Source organism: Piliocolobus tephrosceles, chromosome 6 (genome assembly GCF_002776525.5).
Source record: "Piliocolobus tephrosceles isolate RC106 chromosome 6, ASM277652v3, whole genome shotgun sequence".
NCBI classification, from domain to species: domain Eukaryota; kingdom Metazoa; phylum Chordata; class Mammalia; order Primates; family Cercopithecidae; genus Piliocolobus; species Piliocolobus tephrosceles.
In genome coordinates, this window is record NC_045439.1 from 145,435,494 (window position 1) to 145,451,162 (window position 15,669).

The 15,669-nt window shown below is 48.0% G+C and overlaps 1 protein-coding gene across 1 annotated transcript in view; it reads right to left on the reverse strand.

The window, feature by feature from the left end:
- Window positions 1-11,846: 11,846 nt before the first annotated feature.
- The window catches only part of GRAMD2A (GRAM domain containing 2A), a 32,899-nt gene continuing 29,076 nt past the window's right edge, over window positions 11,847-15,669 (reverse strand). The window contains exons 8-11 of the mRNA XM_023220689.1: window positions 14,947-15,003; window positions 13,215-13,359; window positions 12,850-13,069; window positions 11,847-11,955 (exon numbers count right to left, since the gene is read on the reverse strand). Of these exons, the coding sequence (XP_023076457.1) occupies window positions 11,847-11,955; window positions 12,850-13,069; window positions 13,215-13,359; window positions 14,947-15,003 (531 nt within the window). The remainder of the gene's footprint in view (window positions 11,956-12,849; window positions 13,070-13,214; window positions 13,360-14,946; window positions 15,004-15,669) is intronic.

Here is a 15,669-nt window from a genome sequence, read left to right on the forward strand (position 1 = left end):
AGTAGAGACGGGGTTTCACCATGTTAGCCAGGATGATCTCGATCTCCTGATCTCGTGATCCGCCCGTCTCAGCCTCCCAAAGTGCTGGGATTACAGGCTTGAGCCACCGCGCCCGGCCAATTTTTTTTTTTTTAAACAGAGTCTTGCTCTGTTGCCTAGGCTGGGGTGCAGTAGCACGATCTCGGCTCTCGGGTTCAAGCAATTCTCCTGCCTCAGCCTCCCGAGTAGCTGGGACTACAGGCACGTGCCACCATGCCCAGCTAATTTTTTGTATTTTTAGTAGAAACGGGGTTTCACTGTGTTAGCCAGGATTGTCTCAATCTCCTGACCTTGTGATCTGCCTGCCTCGGCCTCCCAAAGTGCTGGGATTACAGGCGTGAGCCACCACATCTGGCCAACAGCTCCCAAATTTTTATCTCCCAGACTTCAGACTTGTCTACTGAAACCCAGACTCATATAGCCTATTACCCACTTGACATCCCCACCACTTGGATGTCCAAAATTCATCTGAGACTGAATATGTCCAGTACTACATTTCTGAGTCTCCTTCCAAAAGCTTTACTCATGGTTTTCTCTACCTCCATTCTTTCAAGCCAAAAAACATGAAGTCATCCTTATGACTCCTTTTCTCTTATACCTCATATCCAGTTTAACAGGCAGTCCTGTCATTTGTACATTCAGAATAGATCCAGAATCTGCATGTTTCCACCATCTCTACTACCGCCCTAGTCAGAGTCATTGTTCTCCCTAACTTGTAAGGGAGGCTGTCTCCTAAATGATCTCCCTGCTTCCACCTTTCCCTCCCTAGCAGTCAAGTTTGATCCTTTTGAAATCTGAATAACAAAAGATTATTATTCACTGATCTGCTCCTCATTTCATTGGGAGTCAAAGCCAAAGTTCTTATAATGGTCTTAGATGATCTCCCAGCCCTTCCCCTTTGACTTCATCTAGTTCTGCCTTCTTGTTCTCTCTCTTCCAGCTACATCTGCATCTTTGCTGTTCCTGAACAAGCCAGCCAGGCACCCTCCCTTCCACTTTAGACTTGTTGCATGTTCCACAAAGCTTATTCTCCCATTTCTCTTTTTTTCTTTTTTCTTTTTCTTTTCTTTTTTTTTTTTTTGAGACAGGATCTAACTCTGTCACCCAGACTGGAGTGCAGTGGTGCAGTCTCTACTCACCGCAATCTCCACCTCCCAGGCTCAAGCAATTCTCCTGACTCAGCCTCCTAAGTAGCTGGGATTATAGGAGTGTGCCACTACCACCCAGCTAACTTTTTTATTTTTAGTGGAGACGAGGTTTCACCATGTTGGCCAGGCTGGTCTGGAACTCCTGACTTCAAACGATCCACCCGCCTCGACCTCCCAAAGTGCTGGGATTACAGACATGTGCCACCGTGCCCAGCCCTACTGTCTCATTTCTTGTAAGTCTACTTAAATATCAGCTTCTCTATTGGACTTTCCCTGATAATCATCTAATTGTGATGCCCTATAAGCATTTCCAATCTCCCTTTTCTTGTTCTACATTTATTCTTTTTTCTTTATCACGTATCACCTTCTAACATACTATATCATTTTATTTATGTCATTTATTTATTTTGAGACAGAGTCTTGCTCTGTCACCTAGGCTGTAGTGCAGTGGAGCCATCTCAGCTTACTGCAACCTCCACCACCCAGGTTCAAGTGATTCTTCTGCTTCAGCCTCCCGAGTAGCTGGGATTACAGGTGCCCTCTACCATGCCCAGCTAATTTTTGTATTTTTAATAGAGACAGGGTTTCACCATGTTGGTCAGGTTGGTCTCGAACTCCCGACCTCAGGTGATCCACCCGCCTCGGCCTCTCAAAGTGCTGGGATTATAGGCATGAACCACCACTCCCGGCCTATATTTTATTATCTTAGTTGCTTATTTTGTCTCTCCCCTCATCACTAGAATATATAGACTTCACAAAGGCAAAGACTTGTATTTGCTTTGTTCACTAATATATCCCAAGCTCTTACCACAGTGCCTAGCCCATTGTGGGCACTCAATGATAATTATTTTGATGAAAAAAAAAATTAAAATCTGGGCCAGACATAGTAGCTCATGCCTGTAATCCCAGCACTTTGGGAGGCCAAGATGGTCGGATCACTTGAGGTCAGGAGTCTGAAACCAGTCTGGCCAACATGGTAAAACCCCATGTCTACTAAAAATACAAAAATTAGCTAGGCATGGTGTGAGCATCTGGAATCCCAGCTACTCGGGAGGCTAACACAGGAGAATCACTTGAACCCAGGAGGCAGAGGTTGCAGTGAGCCGAAATCACACCACTGCACTGACAGAGCAAGTGTCCATCCAAAAAAAAAGAAAAAAAGGCCGGGTATGGTGGCTCACACCTGTAATCCCAGCACTTTGGGAGGCCAAGGTGGGAGGATCACTTGAGGTCAGGAGTTCGAGACTAGCCTGGCCAACATGGTGAAACCCCATCTCTACTAAAAAAAATACAAAAATTAGACCTAGGGTGGTAGCTCACACCTGTAATCCCATCTCTTTGGGAGGCCAAGGCGGGAGTCAAGACTAGCCTGGCCAAGATGGTGAAACTCCATCTCTACTAAAAATGCAAAAATTAGCTGGGCACAGTGGCAGGTGCCTGTAATTCCAGCTACTCGGGAAGCTGAGGCAGGAGAATTGCTTGAACCCAGGGGCCAGAGGTTACAGTGAGCCGAGATCACGCCACTGCACTCCAGCCTGGGTGACAGAGTGAGACTCCATCTCAAATAAAAGAAAGAAAAAAATACAAAAATTAGCTGGGTGTGGTGGTGGGCGCCTGTAATCCCAGCTACTTGGAGGCTGAGGCAAGAGAATCACTTGAACCCGGGAGGCAGAGGATGCAGTAAGCTGAGATCACGCCACTGCACTCTAGCCTAGGTGACAGAGCAAGACTCCATTAAAAAAAAAAAAAAAAAAGCCATCACCCCTAGGAGTCTAAAAGCATTTTCCTTGAGGCCAGGAATCAGCAAACTTTTCCTTAAAGGGCCAGATATGGTCAGATGATATTTGTCATAACTACTCACCCCTGCCATTGGAGCTCTAGAGAAGCCAGAGACAATACATAAACAAAGGGGCATGGCTGAGTTCCAGTAAAACTGTGTATTTACAAAAAGCTGGCCAGGCTGTACAGCAGTCTGTACTTAGCTGATTCCTGCTTTAGACAAAGACACATCTTGGTAAATCAGCTCTCTTCATTGATAGGCCAGTCTCTATTCATCCCCTCTCCCGATTGCCAAAAACAAAATTCTAGAAGAGTGAATGCAAACCTAGCAAAATTATAGATCATTAGCTTCTCTGCCTGCATGTACATTGGGGGCATTCCTTACTCAATGTGGCCCTTGAGTAAGTTGTGATTTGCGGGGGTGAGGTAGAGAGAGAAATCCTGCTATCCGGCACTGTCTTGCTAATGAGTCTTGAGCACATTATCTGTAGCTTTGGAGTATCCTCTAGAGGTTTCTAATAGGCAGAATGATCTACTTCTGAAGCCTCTTTTCTCTATGCCATTAAGTTCTTTGGCACTGATGATGAATTTCTTGTGGCAAAGAAACCATTTTTCACTTTTATCTGCTATTCTGAAAGTCAACAGACTGACACAGTTATTAAAATAACTGCCAATATTATAAGGTCCAGGCCCTAATTTCTTGCCATCTAAAGCAGTAATACTCAATTAGGGGTAGTTTGCTTGCTCTGGAGACATTCGGTTGTCATAACCAGGAGTAGGGGGGGTGCTACTGGCATCAGGTAAGCAGAGGCCAAAGATGGGACCCAGAATCTTTCAATACACAAGATAACCCCCTGTAACAAAGAATTAGCCAGTCCAAAATATCAGTAGTGCTGAGGTTGAGAAACCGTGATTTAGACTCTTCTACTGAACTTTTAATCCACCTTGTACTCTACTGAGAAACCAGTATCGCTAAACCATCACTCTTCTCCTTCACTCCTAAACTCCAGTAGCTCCTCATCCCCCGGAGAGACTAAGTCTGTCCTTGTCATCCTGGCATTTAGATCTGGGGATTTTGCCCACATACATATTCAGACTCTGCTGCTTTCAAGTTTTTATGTGCACCGCCCTCGGAACTACCATACTTTAACTCATGTTACCCCGCAAACACACATTTTGGGAAGATCACCCCACCTCTCTCCTCAGATCCAAATCTTACTCATTCTTTGAGGCCCACGCATGCTGCATGCCCCTGTACCATTGAGTCTGCCCATACCACTGCCTTTTGCAGTTACACGGGCTCACCCGCTTTACACTGTTACATTGCTATTCTGTCTTCCTCGCCTCCTCAGTTACCCTGAAGGGGTCCATATTGTATTTCTGGCCTATTGATCTCAGTTTACACAGTGTAAAGTGTGAAAAGTGTATTGGTGTATTGAGATTCTCTTCAATGAGATAATGAGTATAAAAAGCACCCTATATAGTGCCTGGTACACAATTAAGTGCTCAGAAAATTATAGTGTCATAGTATCTATAGAAGCATGAATTCAGGACCCCATAGATGGTGCTTAATAAATTGTTTAAATGTAGTTATATATTGGAGAGAGCATGCCACACAGACTAGTCTGGTATTTGGAACTAACAGCAAAGAAAAACTTCCATAGAAATCCTACACCACTTAACACGCCTTCATGCTAGACTGAATCCAGGAGCAGGGGTGTCATGTTTTCCCAGAGTGGTGCCCAACCCAACCTTTCTGCATTTAGCAAGTTAATGAACAGCTTGTGAATAACTCTTTGCCCACTCTGGCTCAGTTTAGAAAGCCACCAACAGGATATAAATATGCCACACTGTCTGCTTTCCTGGAGACCCTGCCGCCCTCTCCCTAAGTGCTTCTGCTTTCAGTCGGTGGAGAGTCTGATGTGCCTAGAGAAGTTGCACAGTGGGATGAGGCTGCAGCGAGGGCCTGGCCTTTCCCCAGGCGGAAAAGAGCCTTGTCTCAGATCCTGAGAGAGAAGTGAGTGGGGGCATGGCATTCCGAGCAGCCCAGGTTTGGCTTTGGGCCAGGCACTGAGTGGCAAACAAGAAGGAACACATTCCAGGAAGGCAAGGAGCCCTGCCAGCACGAAGGCAGCAGCAAAAGCAGGGCCCTGCTGGGTGCCAGGTGTTCCTTGGCTCTGTGGAGGTCAGTCATGCAGGGGGATGAACTCAGGTTTCTCTAGAATATCATTTGAGAGGCTTAAATGCCTCCCGCCCTCGCCCTGTCAGCAGACAGAGCATGTGGAACTGTTAAACGTTAAAACTCTCTGCTCTGGGGTCCAGCCCATGCTCTCTAAATAAAGGTAGGAGCGGAAAGAGTGTTGTTGCCATCATGAAATCACACTTCAGAGGAGCCAGATTTCGGTAATTCTGTGTCTAAGAGAAAATGCTACTCCAAACAAGGGCAGGTTGGAGAAGAGCCTGGGATTTCTATGCCCTAGAAGCTGCGCTCTCCACCCTTTCAGCCTAGAAACACAAACACACACACTTGTTCTCCACGCCTGCCTTCCTAGTGGCCAGAGCTGGGCGAAGTCTGGAGAGCCCTTGAAACGCTGTCCTTTCACAGTCGGAGAGGTGATGAGAGAAGAGGGAGAGGAGGACCAAAGCGGAAGCGGATAGAGCCATTCTTTTCGGGGGAAATGGCCACACAAGCCTTCCTGAAGATTCCCTTCTTCCGTTGCATAGGTAGGTGACCTGGACAGGAAGGGCCCTGGGCCCGTTTTCTGCAGCAAGGGGACAGGGGTAGCTTTCTCTGAGGGGGGAGAATGAAGTCTTACTCACCCCAATACCTCTGGGTCTCTTTGCTGGACTTTGCTGCCGCCTAGTGGCTCAGTTGTCATCACTTCTCAGAGAGACAGCCAGCCTTGGATTGAGTTTGAGGATCTGGCCGCTCAGTCTAGTCCTGAGGCAACCTGGAGATCCTTCTCTGAGAAGTTTCTCTGCTCTAGGACTCCCTGGTTCTGTGGCCTAGCAGCTAGGAGAGAGGAGCACCATGGGCTTCCAGGCCTCACTCAGTCTGGCAGTCAGGTAGAGGGGCCATGGCTGGCTGGCTGGGCACCTGGGAGAGGGGCTGGGGGTAGTTTCTTATTCCCAGGACATCTCAGTGGGATGAAGTTGTCCCTGAGTCCCCCTCATTCCTGAATGCCTTTTTCGCTAATAATCCTGCCCCTCCCGTGACCCTTCCTTTCTGCTAAGGCCCATGTTGAAAAACTGAGGCTCTGGCATAATGTATATTTCCCTTCTGTTTCCCCAAATTTAAGGCAGTTATTTCTCCCTGATACAGTTAGCTCCTTGCCATGATAAATATATGATTATATGCCTTCTCTGTGATGCTGCTGCTATGAATCAGTCCCTGGGAATAGTGAGGAATGGGCATACTTTAAAGAATTTTATTGGATTGGTTTCTCTAAGTCCCTGAAAAGCCTATAGATTATTAGCCATATTTTTCTGTGTATTATATCCAGGTGTTTATTTCCTCTAGCAAAGGAAAGCACTGGGTTTCAACAACCACTGATCTGCCCTGCCAAACTTTCCGACCTGAGCTAATACCCAGGGAATATATAAAATCCAAACTCTTCTGCCTACCCCACCAAACTCTTTTAACTTTTAAAAAAGTGTGGTAAAGCGACATAAAATTTACCATCTTAACCATATTTAGCATATAGTTCAGTAGTGTTAAGTACATTACCCTATTGTGCAACCGATCTCCAGAACTCTTCATCTTGCAAAACTGCAACTCTATACCCATTAAACAACAGTTCTCCATTTCCCCCTTCCCTCAGCCCCTGGCAGCCACCATTCTACTTTCTGTCTCTATGAATTTGACTACTCCACATACCACCTATAAGCCAAACTATACAGTATTTGTTTTTTAAGAGATGGGGTCTCACTGTGTTGCTGAGGCTAGTATCAAACTCCTGGCCTCAAGTGATCCTCCCTCCTGTGTAGATGGAATTACAGGCATGAGCCACTGCACCCTGCCCAGTATTTGTGAGGGGTTTTGTTTTTATTTTTTTCTTTTTACAAGCCTGGATTCCAGAATCTTTTTTTTTGGACTGACTTATTTCACTTAGCTTAATGTCCACAAGGTTCATCGATGTTAGAGCATGTGTCAGACTTTTTTTCCTTCTCAAAGCTGAATATTTTTGTATATATATATTTACATATCCATGGGTAGATGAATATCCATATATGTTTCATTGTGTGTATATAGAGAGAATATAAACATATATTTGTGTGTGTTTAGTCATCCATGGATGGACACTTGAGTTGCTTCTAATTTTCGATTATTGTACATAATGCTGCTATGAACGTGTGTGTTCAAATATTTATTCAAGTCGGGCCCTGGAGGTCGAGGCTGCAGTAAGCTGTGGTCACACCACTGTACTTCAGTCTGGGTGACAAAGTGAGACCCTGTCTTTAAAGAAAATAAAAAAGAAAAATTTCTTCAAGATTATTCTCCCAGTTCTTTTGGCTATATACTCAGAAGTAGAATTGCTGGATCGTATGGTAATTCTGTTTTTAATTTTTTGAGTAGCCACTGTCCTGTTTCACAGTAGTTAAACCACTTTACATTCTCACCAACAGTACAGTTCTCCATATCTTCACCAACCTAGCCCAAGTCATTCCCAGAGTTACTAATTCTCCACATCTTCACCAACAGTTGTTATTTTCTGTTTCTTTTCTGTTCTTTTGAGAGTAGCCATTCTAATGAGTGTGAGGTGGTACTTCATTGTGGTTTTGACTGGCATTTCCCTAACGATTAGTGATGTTGAACATCTTTTCGTTGGTTATTGGCCATCTGTGTATCTTCTTTAGAGAAATGTCTATTCAAATCCTTTGCCTTTTTTTTTTTAAGATGGTCTTGCTCTGTTACCCAGGTTGGAGTGCAGTGGCATGATCTCTGCTCACTGCAACCTCCACCTCCTGGGTTCAAGCTATCCTCCTGCCTCAACCCCTGAGTAGCTGCAACTATAGGTGCATACCACCGTGCCTGGCTAACTTTTTTTTTTTTTTTTTTTTTTTTTTTTTTTTTGAGACAGAGTCTTGCTCTGTCACCCAGGCTGGAGTGCAGTGGCGCGATCTCGGCTCACTGCAACCTCTGCCTCCCGTGTTCAAGCAATTCTTCTGCCTCAGCCTCCTGAGTAGCTGGGATTACAGGCGCCCGCAACCACACCTGGCTAATTTTTGTATTTTTAGTAGAGACGGGGTTTCACCATGTTGGTCAGGCTGGTCTTGAACTCCTGACCTCGTGATCAACCCACCTCGGCCTCCCAAACTGCTGGGATTACAGGCATGACCACCACGCCTGGCCTGATTTTTGTATTTTTGGTAGAGACGGGGTTTCCCCATGTTGGCCAGGGTGGTCTCGAACTTCTGGGCTCAAAGCGATCCACCTGCCTCAGCCTCCCAAAGTGTTGGGATTATAGGCATGAGCCACTGGGTCCAGCCTTTTGCTCATTTTTCGATCGGGTTTTTTCTTGCGGTGACCTCTGTAACCTCCTTTCATGTCACTCTCCCACTTAGTATCCTAGGATACTAACATGCAGATAGTCTGTCTGCTCCTCAGAGACAAACATGTCCTTTCCTACCTTTTGCAGTTGCTGATCCGTCTTCCAGGAATGTGTTGTTCCCAGCTCCTCTCATGACTGACTGCTGATGCTTTACGCACCAGCTTGTCACTTTGGAGAACTTTCTTAACCATGTCATCTAAAGCCATCTCCCTCTGTACCACTGTTCATCACACTTTATCATGTCACTGTTTCTTCTTGAAAATCACTATCTGCAATTATCTTGTTTGTTTACATATTTACTTGGAATCTACCTGTACCTGGAACGTAAGTTAAGTTCCATGGGACACAGACATGCCTGCCATGTTCATGGCTCCAGTGCCCAGCTTAGTACCTGGCATGTAGTCTTGGCTCAATAATATTTATTGAATGAATGAATCACTACTAGAGGGGGCATCACAGGGAGAAAGAAGAAAGGTGATATGGCCCACACTGGAATGTTACCTCCTTACGTAGACTCTGGGTCATAGAAAAGGCCGCACGAGCCCTCTGGCTCTGAACTCCATACGTCAATTCCTGAATCAGAAGCATAGTCCTGTTTGAGCCAGGGACATTGCTTTGGAGTTGCTCAGAGAAAATGGGTAAGTATTCCCAGTGTCCACCCGACAGAGGCAGAGGGCTGTGGGGGTTTGCTGTGGCCATCCTCCCTCTTCGCCATACGCCTGAGGTATAAGTCAGCTCAGCTAAAGTCCTTTGAGATTTGCAGAGTACTTGGGACTATAGGAATGACTTGGGCTCCATCAGTCTCCTGGGGGCTGAGTATGTCAGTAAGAGTACCTGTAGTGAGTAGGCAGAGGATAAAAGTGAACTTTCCATACCATCGTACACTAGAAAAATCAAGTTTTTTATTTTAAAATATTTTCAAAGGCAAAGGCCATAGCAAAACAGCCCAAGGGTGGTTGAACCAAATTCAGGGAATTAGAGGAGCATTAGCCAACGCAAGCAGGTCTATATAAAATACACATCGTTTATAAATGCACACAGCAGAAGGCACGGTGGCCCCAGAGGACCAGGTAGGGGGACAACAGGGAGAAACAGAGCACCACCTGGAGGGACAGGCACACCCACACCACTCAAAGCCCTGGGCCCCAGGTGCACCTCCAGAATCACCTACCCTGCAGCATGGCTCTTGCCCTTTCTGAACCTGAGTATACCTGAAGACCAAGTTCGCCAGCATCTTGGCACATCCACCTATAAGTGGCACCTCTCATGGCCTCTGACAACCTAGCAAGGCTCAGAGAATGGATTTTTATCTCTGTCTTTCAGCAAGGACCAGGGAGAAGTGCTGAAGCAAGAAGGGTTATTTTCCTAAAAAAGACTGATGAAAAGGTGAAAGGGGCTGTTTCCAAAAAAAAAAAGGATGGCCATTCATGGACCAGTGAGTTTCACCTGAGACATACGGATTTGGTGCAAGCAACACAAAAGGCCCGGCTGTTTCATCCTAAAAACTGGGATGGAGAGAGCATGAAGAGACTACTTACTGGTAGTAAGTAGTCCCTCCAGTCCTCATTTGGGTTTGTCATAAACAGGACAGACAGTCGTCTGCTCCACAATAAATAATTTCCACCTGAATTTCATTCACTGATTAATCTCTCAGTGTCTGAAGAGGGGAAAACAGTGGCTGTTTCTGACACTGCCCACCCCATCACCAGCAACTTTCCCTGATACTTCTGGCCTCCTCACTAAGGCCCTTCCAGAACCTCCAAAGCCACTATCTTAGCAGATGGGAGTCCCAGGGTGATGAGGCCAGAGTTGTGGGGCACAGAGAAGAGAAGGCCTTGATAGAGGAAGAGGAATATCCAAGGCAAAACCACCACCATGTCCAAGCTCCTCATCCTCTACCTTTCCTGTCCCCAGAGGTATGAGAGAGACCCCCCCGGCCTGGTTCCTGCACTGTTCCAGGCCCACAGTGGATACTTCCACCTTAATGGAGAATAGGCCCCATGGAGTGGAGGTCCCTCCTCCAAGGCCTGCAACCCAATGACTACGGGGGTGACACAGTGACCTCTGCCCTGTGATGGCTCAACACGCAGCTGCCCAGACAAGCCCCCCAAACGGGCTGCTGTTGGCCATGCCTGAGATCTGGGCAGGCAGGCAGGGAGTAGACAGCAAGACCTCAGATGCAAGCCTCCACCCTCCCCTTCCCTATTTCCAGGGCTTGGGACACCTTAGACATGTTTGAACACACAAGGGCAAAACCCAGTACCAGGTTTGTGACCACAGTGATCAAAGGCCCTGTTCCACCTGTCTCACCAGAAAGTGACAGCTGAGGACACAGCATTTGGGTACCTCTGTTCTTCACAGCCCCTGCCACCATCCCCGTCATAGGCAACATCTCCCCATAATGCAGCCAGCCACCTCATGAGGGGCCGGCACAGAGCCCCGGCCCAGAGCATGGAAATTCATCTCTGGCTGGAATCCTGGCCGTGAGCCCTCCCCTCTGCATTCACGGCTTCTCAGCAGGCCCCTGCCCAAGCCTGACAGGTGCCTGGCTGCCCGCAGAGAAGCCCTGTGGGAACACAGAGTGTTGGGAGAGAGCAGAGCCCACATGGGTGGTTTGTGTTCTGACCTCTGACCTCACCATGGGAGTGAGCTGTGTGGCAGAGCCACATTCCAAATATGAAAGCATGGCTTCTGTCCCTTGAGGTGGCCTCCAGTGTTCTGCCTGTGTGCCAGAACTGTTTCCAAGGACCCAGTTTGTTGTTTTTTGGTTTTTGTTTTTTTTCTCATTTAAGTGGTTGCTGAAGCTTTGTGTACAGAATTCCTCAGTTGGTTCCAAAAACTCTGGCTTTTTGTTTGAGTCCAAAAACCGTGGAAGCCAGTTACTTTGTAAATAGGTACTTCAGATCTCTCATAGAGGGAGGAGAAGAGCTGCGGGGAGGAGGAGGGATCTGGAATGTTTTCCTTCATAGGCAGTCTTAGCACAGCAGCACTATAAACCACACTGGTGGAGACTTAGCACCCAGAACATTCTTCTTGAAGAAGGAATGGGGACAAAGGCCAAGTGGCTGTTACCTGCACACAGGAAAGATGTCCACGTCAAGGAAAGGGTCCAGAAGGCAGATGGACATGGGCAGAAGGGCCAGTGATAACTTTATTTCCCCCAAGAGTGGGCCCGGGTGGGACGGATGTACCCTGCACGCTGCCCAACCTTGCTTAGGGTCAGAAGCCAGCTCAAAACAGGACCAAGTCCAGCCAGGCAGCCTGGCCTGAGGTTCTTGGCCCCTGTCCTCAACCCTCAATATCAAAAGTATTAGGAAGAGAAAAGGCCTCACCTGTGCCCAGGGACTGGGCCGTTCCAACTCAAGGTGCATAACTGCTGCTCTAGCCGAGAAATACGGAACGCCAGATAGGATGAGGACATGACCAGGAAGCAGATCCTGGAGAAAGGGACAATATGGAATTGAGTATTTCTTCCACAGAAAGAGCATTTCTGGAAGTTCACCACAAATAGTGGGAACCAAGCTACCCCTGCAGTTGGAAGAATTAAAGAGCCCTTTGTCCTGCAGCCAGTTCAGGCCTCAGCATCTTTCTTCCCAGAGGCCATGTAAGGGTCTTGAGACTCGTCCCCATGGAAGTGTCCTCACAGCCCAGCTGGAGCTCTGGGCCCTTCAGCTGAGCCCTGGAGGGAGCTCTGGCCAGACAGCCAGAACAGTCATCCTACCCTCCCTCTCACTAGCCACCGTGGTCCTTCCTGTGCCTCCTCTGGGAGGCCATGATGATGACCCCCTAGGCGTTGGGCCCATTCCCCCCAGCAGGTGCTGATGTTTATGGTCAAAACCCGGCTAGCAGAGCCAGAGGAGGCTGATGAGCTAAGGTGAGGGAAAACAGGGGCTGGCTGTTCATGTCACTTCCCATGATGCTCACTGCTCTACTGGTCCTTAGACAGAGGTAGAGACAAGTCAGGGGTTCCAGAAGCTACCCTAGTGGTGGGCAGTGGAGAGGCCATGCTTTTCCTCTCTCTCTCCAATTTTCCTTGCCCTCCTCCCAAATCCTATGCAGCTTTTTCTCTTTTCAACATGTCCATATCCTGCCCCTCTCCACCAAATAGTCTTAACCCTAAATTACAAGGTTTCAAGAATAAAAACTGGAGAGCCTTTCTCTTGCTACAGAAGGGCGTGCCACATGACCTTCAAATACTACCCGAGAGCTTGAATTTGACTCAGAACCTTCCTCCCGGTTCTGAATAGCGAACTCCCCACACTCCAAGGCCCTTGTTTCAAACACCTAGACATGCAGGTGGGTCTGTCCCCCTCCCCAGTATAGTCACCTACAGCACAAAGAAGACCTTGAGGAGCCGGTAATCCCAGAGCGTCAGCTCCGCAGTGCTCCTGGGCTCCTCCTCCAGCTCATCCTCCTCATAGACGGCATTCTTTGCAGTGGGTGAGCAGTTCGGCATCTTCTTAGGGCAGGCAGGACCCCAGCCCGGCATGGGCCATGCCCACTTCCCACCGTTTTCTGAAGCTACTTGGGTTCTTGATTTTTCTATATGGACTTGGAGAAAGAAAAAAAAAATCAGCTCTCAGAAGCCCTGCTGGTTGTGGTGAGCCCTTTATATGGAACTGAGAAGACAGAAAGTCTGGCCTTTGCAAGTAGTTGCCATGGACAAGCCCCCCCCCCCCCCCGCCCCCGGACTTACCAGACCTTGAAGGCTTCCTGGAGGGGAAGAAACTGTCTGTGGAGTCCACAGATGCTGGAGGGATACAAGGGATGTTGTCTGGTAGAGACAGGGACCTGGAGGAAGGGCATACCTTTCTCCACTTCATCTCAGGGATGAGGACTTCCTGCAGTAAGACAGGAGAAGCTATCTTACCATGGCCCTTGGGAACTCACTTGCCCTAAGGAGCCCACACCAGGTTTATCAGAGTTTTCTCCAGATATTACCAAATATAGACGCCTAGCCAGGGATGGAAGCAGGTACAAGTGGGGAGGGCAGTTGCTACAGCAACCATATGCCTCTCCTCTCTAATCCCTTGCTGTGACTAGCTATTCTGCCAGGAAACGATGTCCTTGAACACTGCTAGTGTAGAACCACAGTGGGATCTTAGATGTGAGGCAACCCAGATACATGCTCAGATCTGAGGCCAAGAAAGCTCAGCACAACACGTCTTAGGTAGGATAAGTTCTGGCTCCTATCCCAAGCCCTAACCTCAGCAGGAAGAACTTAGGGTCCCCATCCACAAAAATGGGAACTTCACCTTCTATCCGGCACATGGTATTATGCATATCACATGCTTGGCTAACCACTAATAGTTACTGAAGGAGTCTTCAAACACCCTAGGGTCATTTCTACCCCATCCCTGCCCTAGAAACTCAGCTCTGCCTACCCAGGGCCCCAGTTGCCAAAGGAAACTTCTGGATCTTTGGCAAATCTAAAATAAGTCTGTCTGGGTTCCACAAGGATAGTCTTTGGAGTTCTGCCCTAGGGACATCTCTGATTTTTTTTGACAGGGTCTCTGTTGCCCAGGCTGGATTAGTGTTGTGATCTTGGCTCACTGCAGCCTCAACCTCCCAGGCTCAAGTGATCCTCCCATCTCAGCCTCCTGGGAAGCTGGGACTACAGGTATGTGCCACCATGCTCTGCTATTTTTTGTATTTTTATTGAGACAGGGTCTTACTATGCTGCCCAGGCTGGTCTTGAACTTCTGGGCTCAAGCCATCCTCCTGTTTTGGCCTCCCAAATTGCTAGGATTACAGGAGTGAGCCACTGCACCTGGCTCCCAGGGACATCTTTATCCCCTTGAAGGCCCTCTTGACTCAGCTGAAGAAAAGAGGATGGGCCACTGGCCCTGCATCTGTACAGGTGTGCAACCCAACCTGGCCAGTGTTTTGGGGCTTGGACTTCTGTTCTACTCAGAAAATCAGCCTATCGGCCGGGCGCGGTGGCTCACGCCTATAATCCCAGCACTTTGGGAGGTGGAGGCCAGTGGATCACTTGAGTCCAGGAATTCAAGATCAGCCTGGCCAACATGGTGAAACCCCATCTCTAATAAAAATATAAAAATTAGCTGGGTGTGATGGCAAGTGCCTGTAATCCCAGCTACTTGGGAGGGTGAGGCAGGAGAATCACTTGAACCCAGGAGGTGGAGGTTGCAGTGAGCTGAGATGTTGCCACTGCACTGTAGCATGGGCAACATGCTGTGTTGCAAAAAAAGAAAAAGAAAAAAGAAAGCCTATCAGCTGAGGTCCTGGTGGGTCTGCATTATGGTGCAGCAAGTTTAGGAGATGCCCTGGCATAATATAGCCACTGGCTCTTGAGCCTGGTGCCCCAGTTCTGCATTTGCATTGTGGGCCCCTCCGGGAGGCCCAGAAGCCTCAGAGCTCCAGGCACTGTTAGTCCAGCAGTCTTTGCTCCCAGCTTCAGCTCTCACCAGAGACTCAGGTTTCCCTGGAAATTCTCTTACACTCAGACTCTTCTTGCTGGAAGGCTGAGGAGGAAAGGGAAAGCAGTCACTCGTCTATCTGGAACAGGCAAGGTCAGGCAGGAGGAAGCATCAGCTCTCTCCAAGAGAGCTTTACCTCCAGATAAGCCCCTTTGTGTCAGGTGAAGCCCAGCTCCCAGGGTCTGTAGAGGACCCCCTATTTAATGCTGGAGCAGAGAGGCAAACTCCAGGCAACTTACTCTCCCACCTGCTGCCCCACCTCTCCCCTCTTCCTCACCATAGGCCAGAAAGAGTCACAGGGCATGTTGGGAAGCAGCTACACGTTCCTATCTGTGCATTAAGGAAGCACAAGTGAGGGCCTGGACACACAGATGGTCCCTGACCTACGATGGTTCCACTTAGGATTTTTCAACTTCATGATGGTACAAAAGTGATACGCTTTCTGTAGAAACCGTACTTCAAGTACCTATACAGCCATTCTGGTTGTTGTTCGTTTTTTGGTTTTTTTTTTGAGATGGAATCTTGCTCTTGTCACCCAGACTGGAGTGCAATGGCGTAATCTCGGCTCACTGCAACCTCCTCCTCCCAGGTTCAAGTGATTCTCCTGCCTCAGCCTCCCAAGTAGCTGGGATTACAGGTGCCTGCCTCCACACCCGGCTAATTTTTGTATTTTTAGTAAAGACAGCGTTTCACTATGTTGGTCAGGCTGGT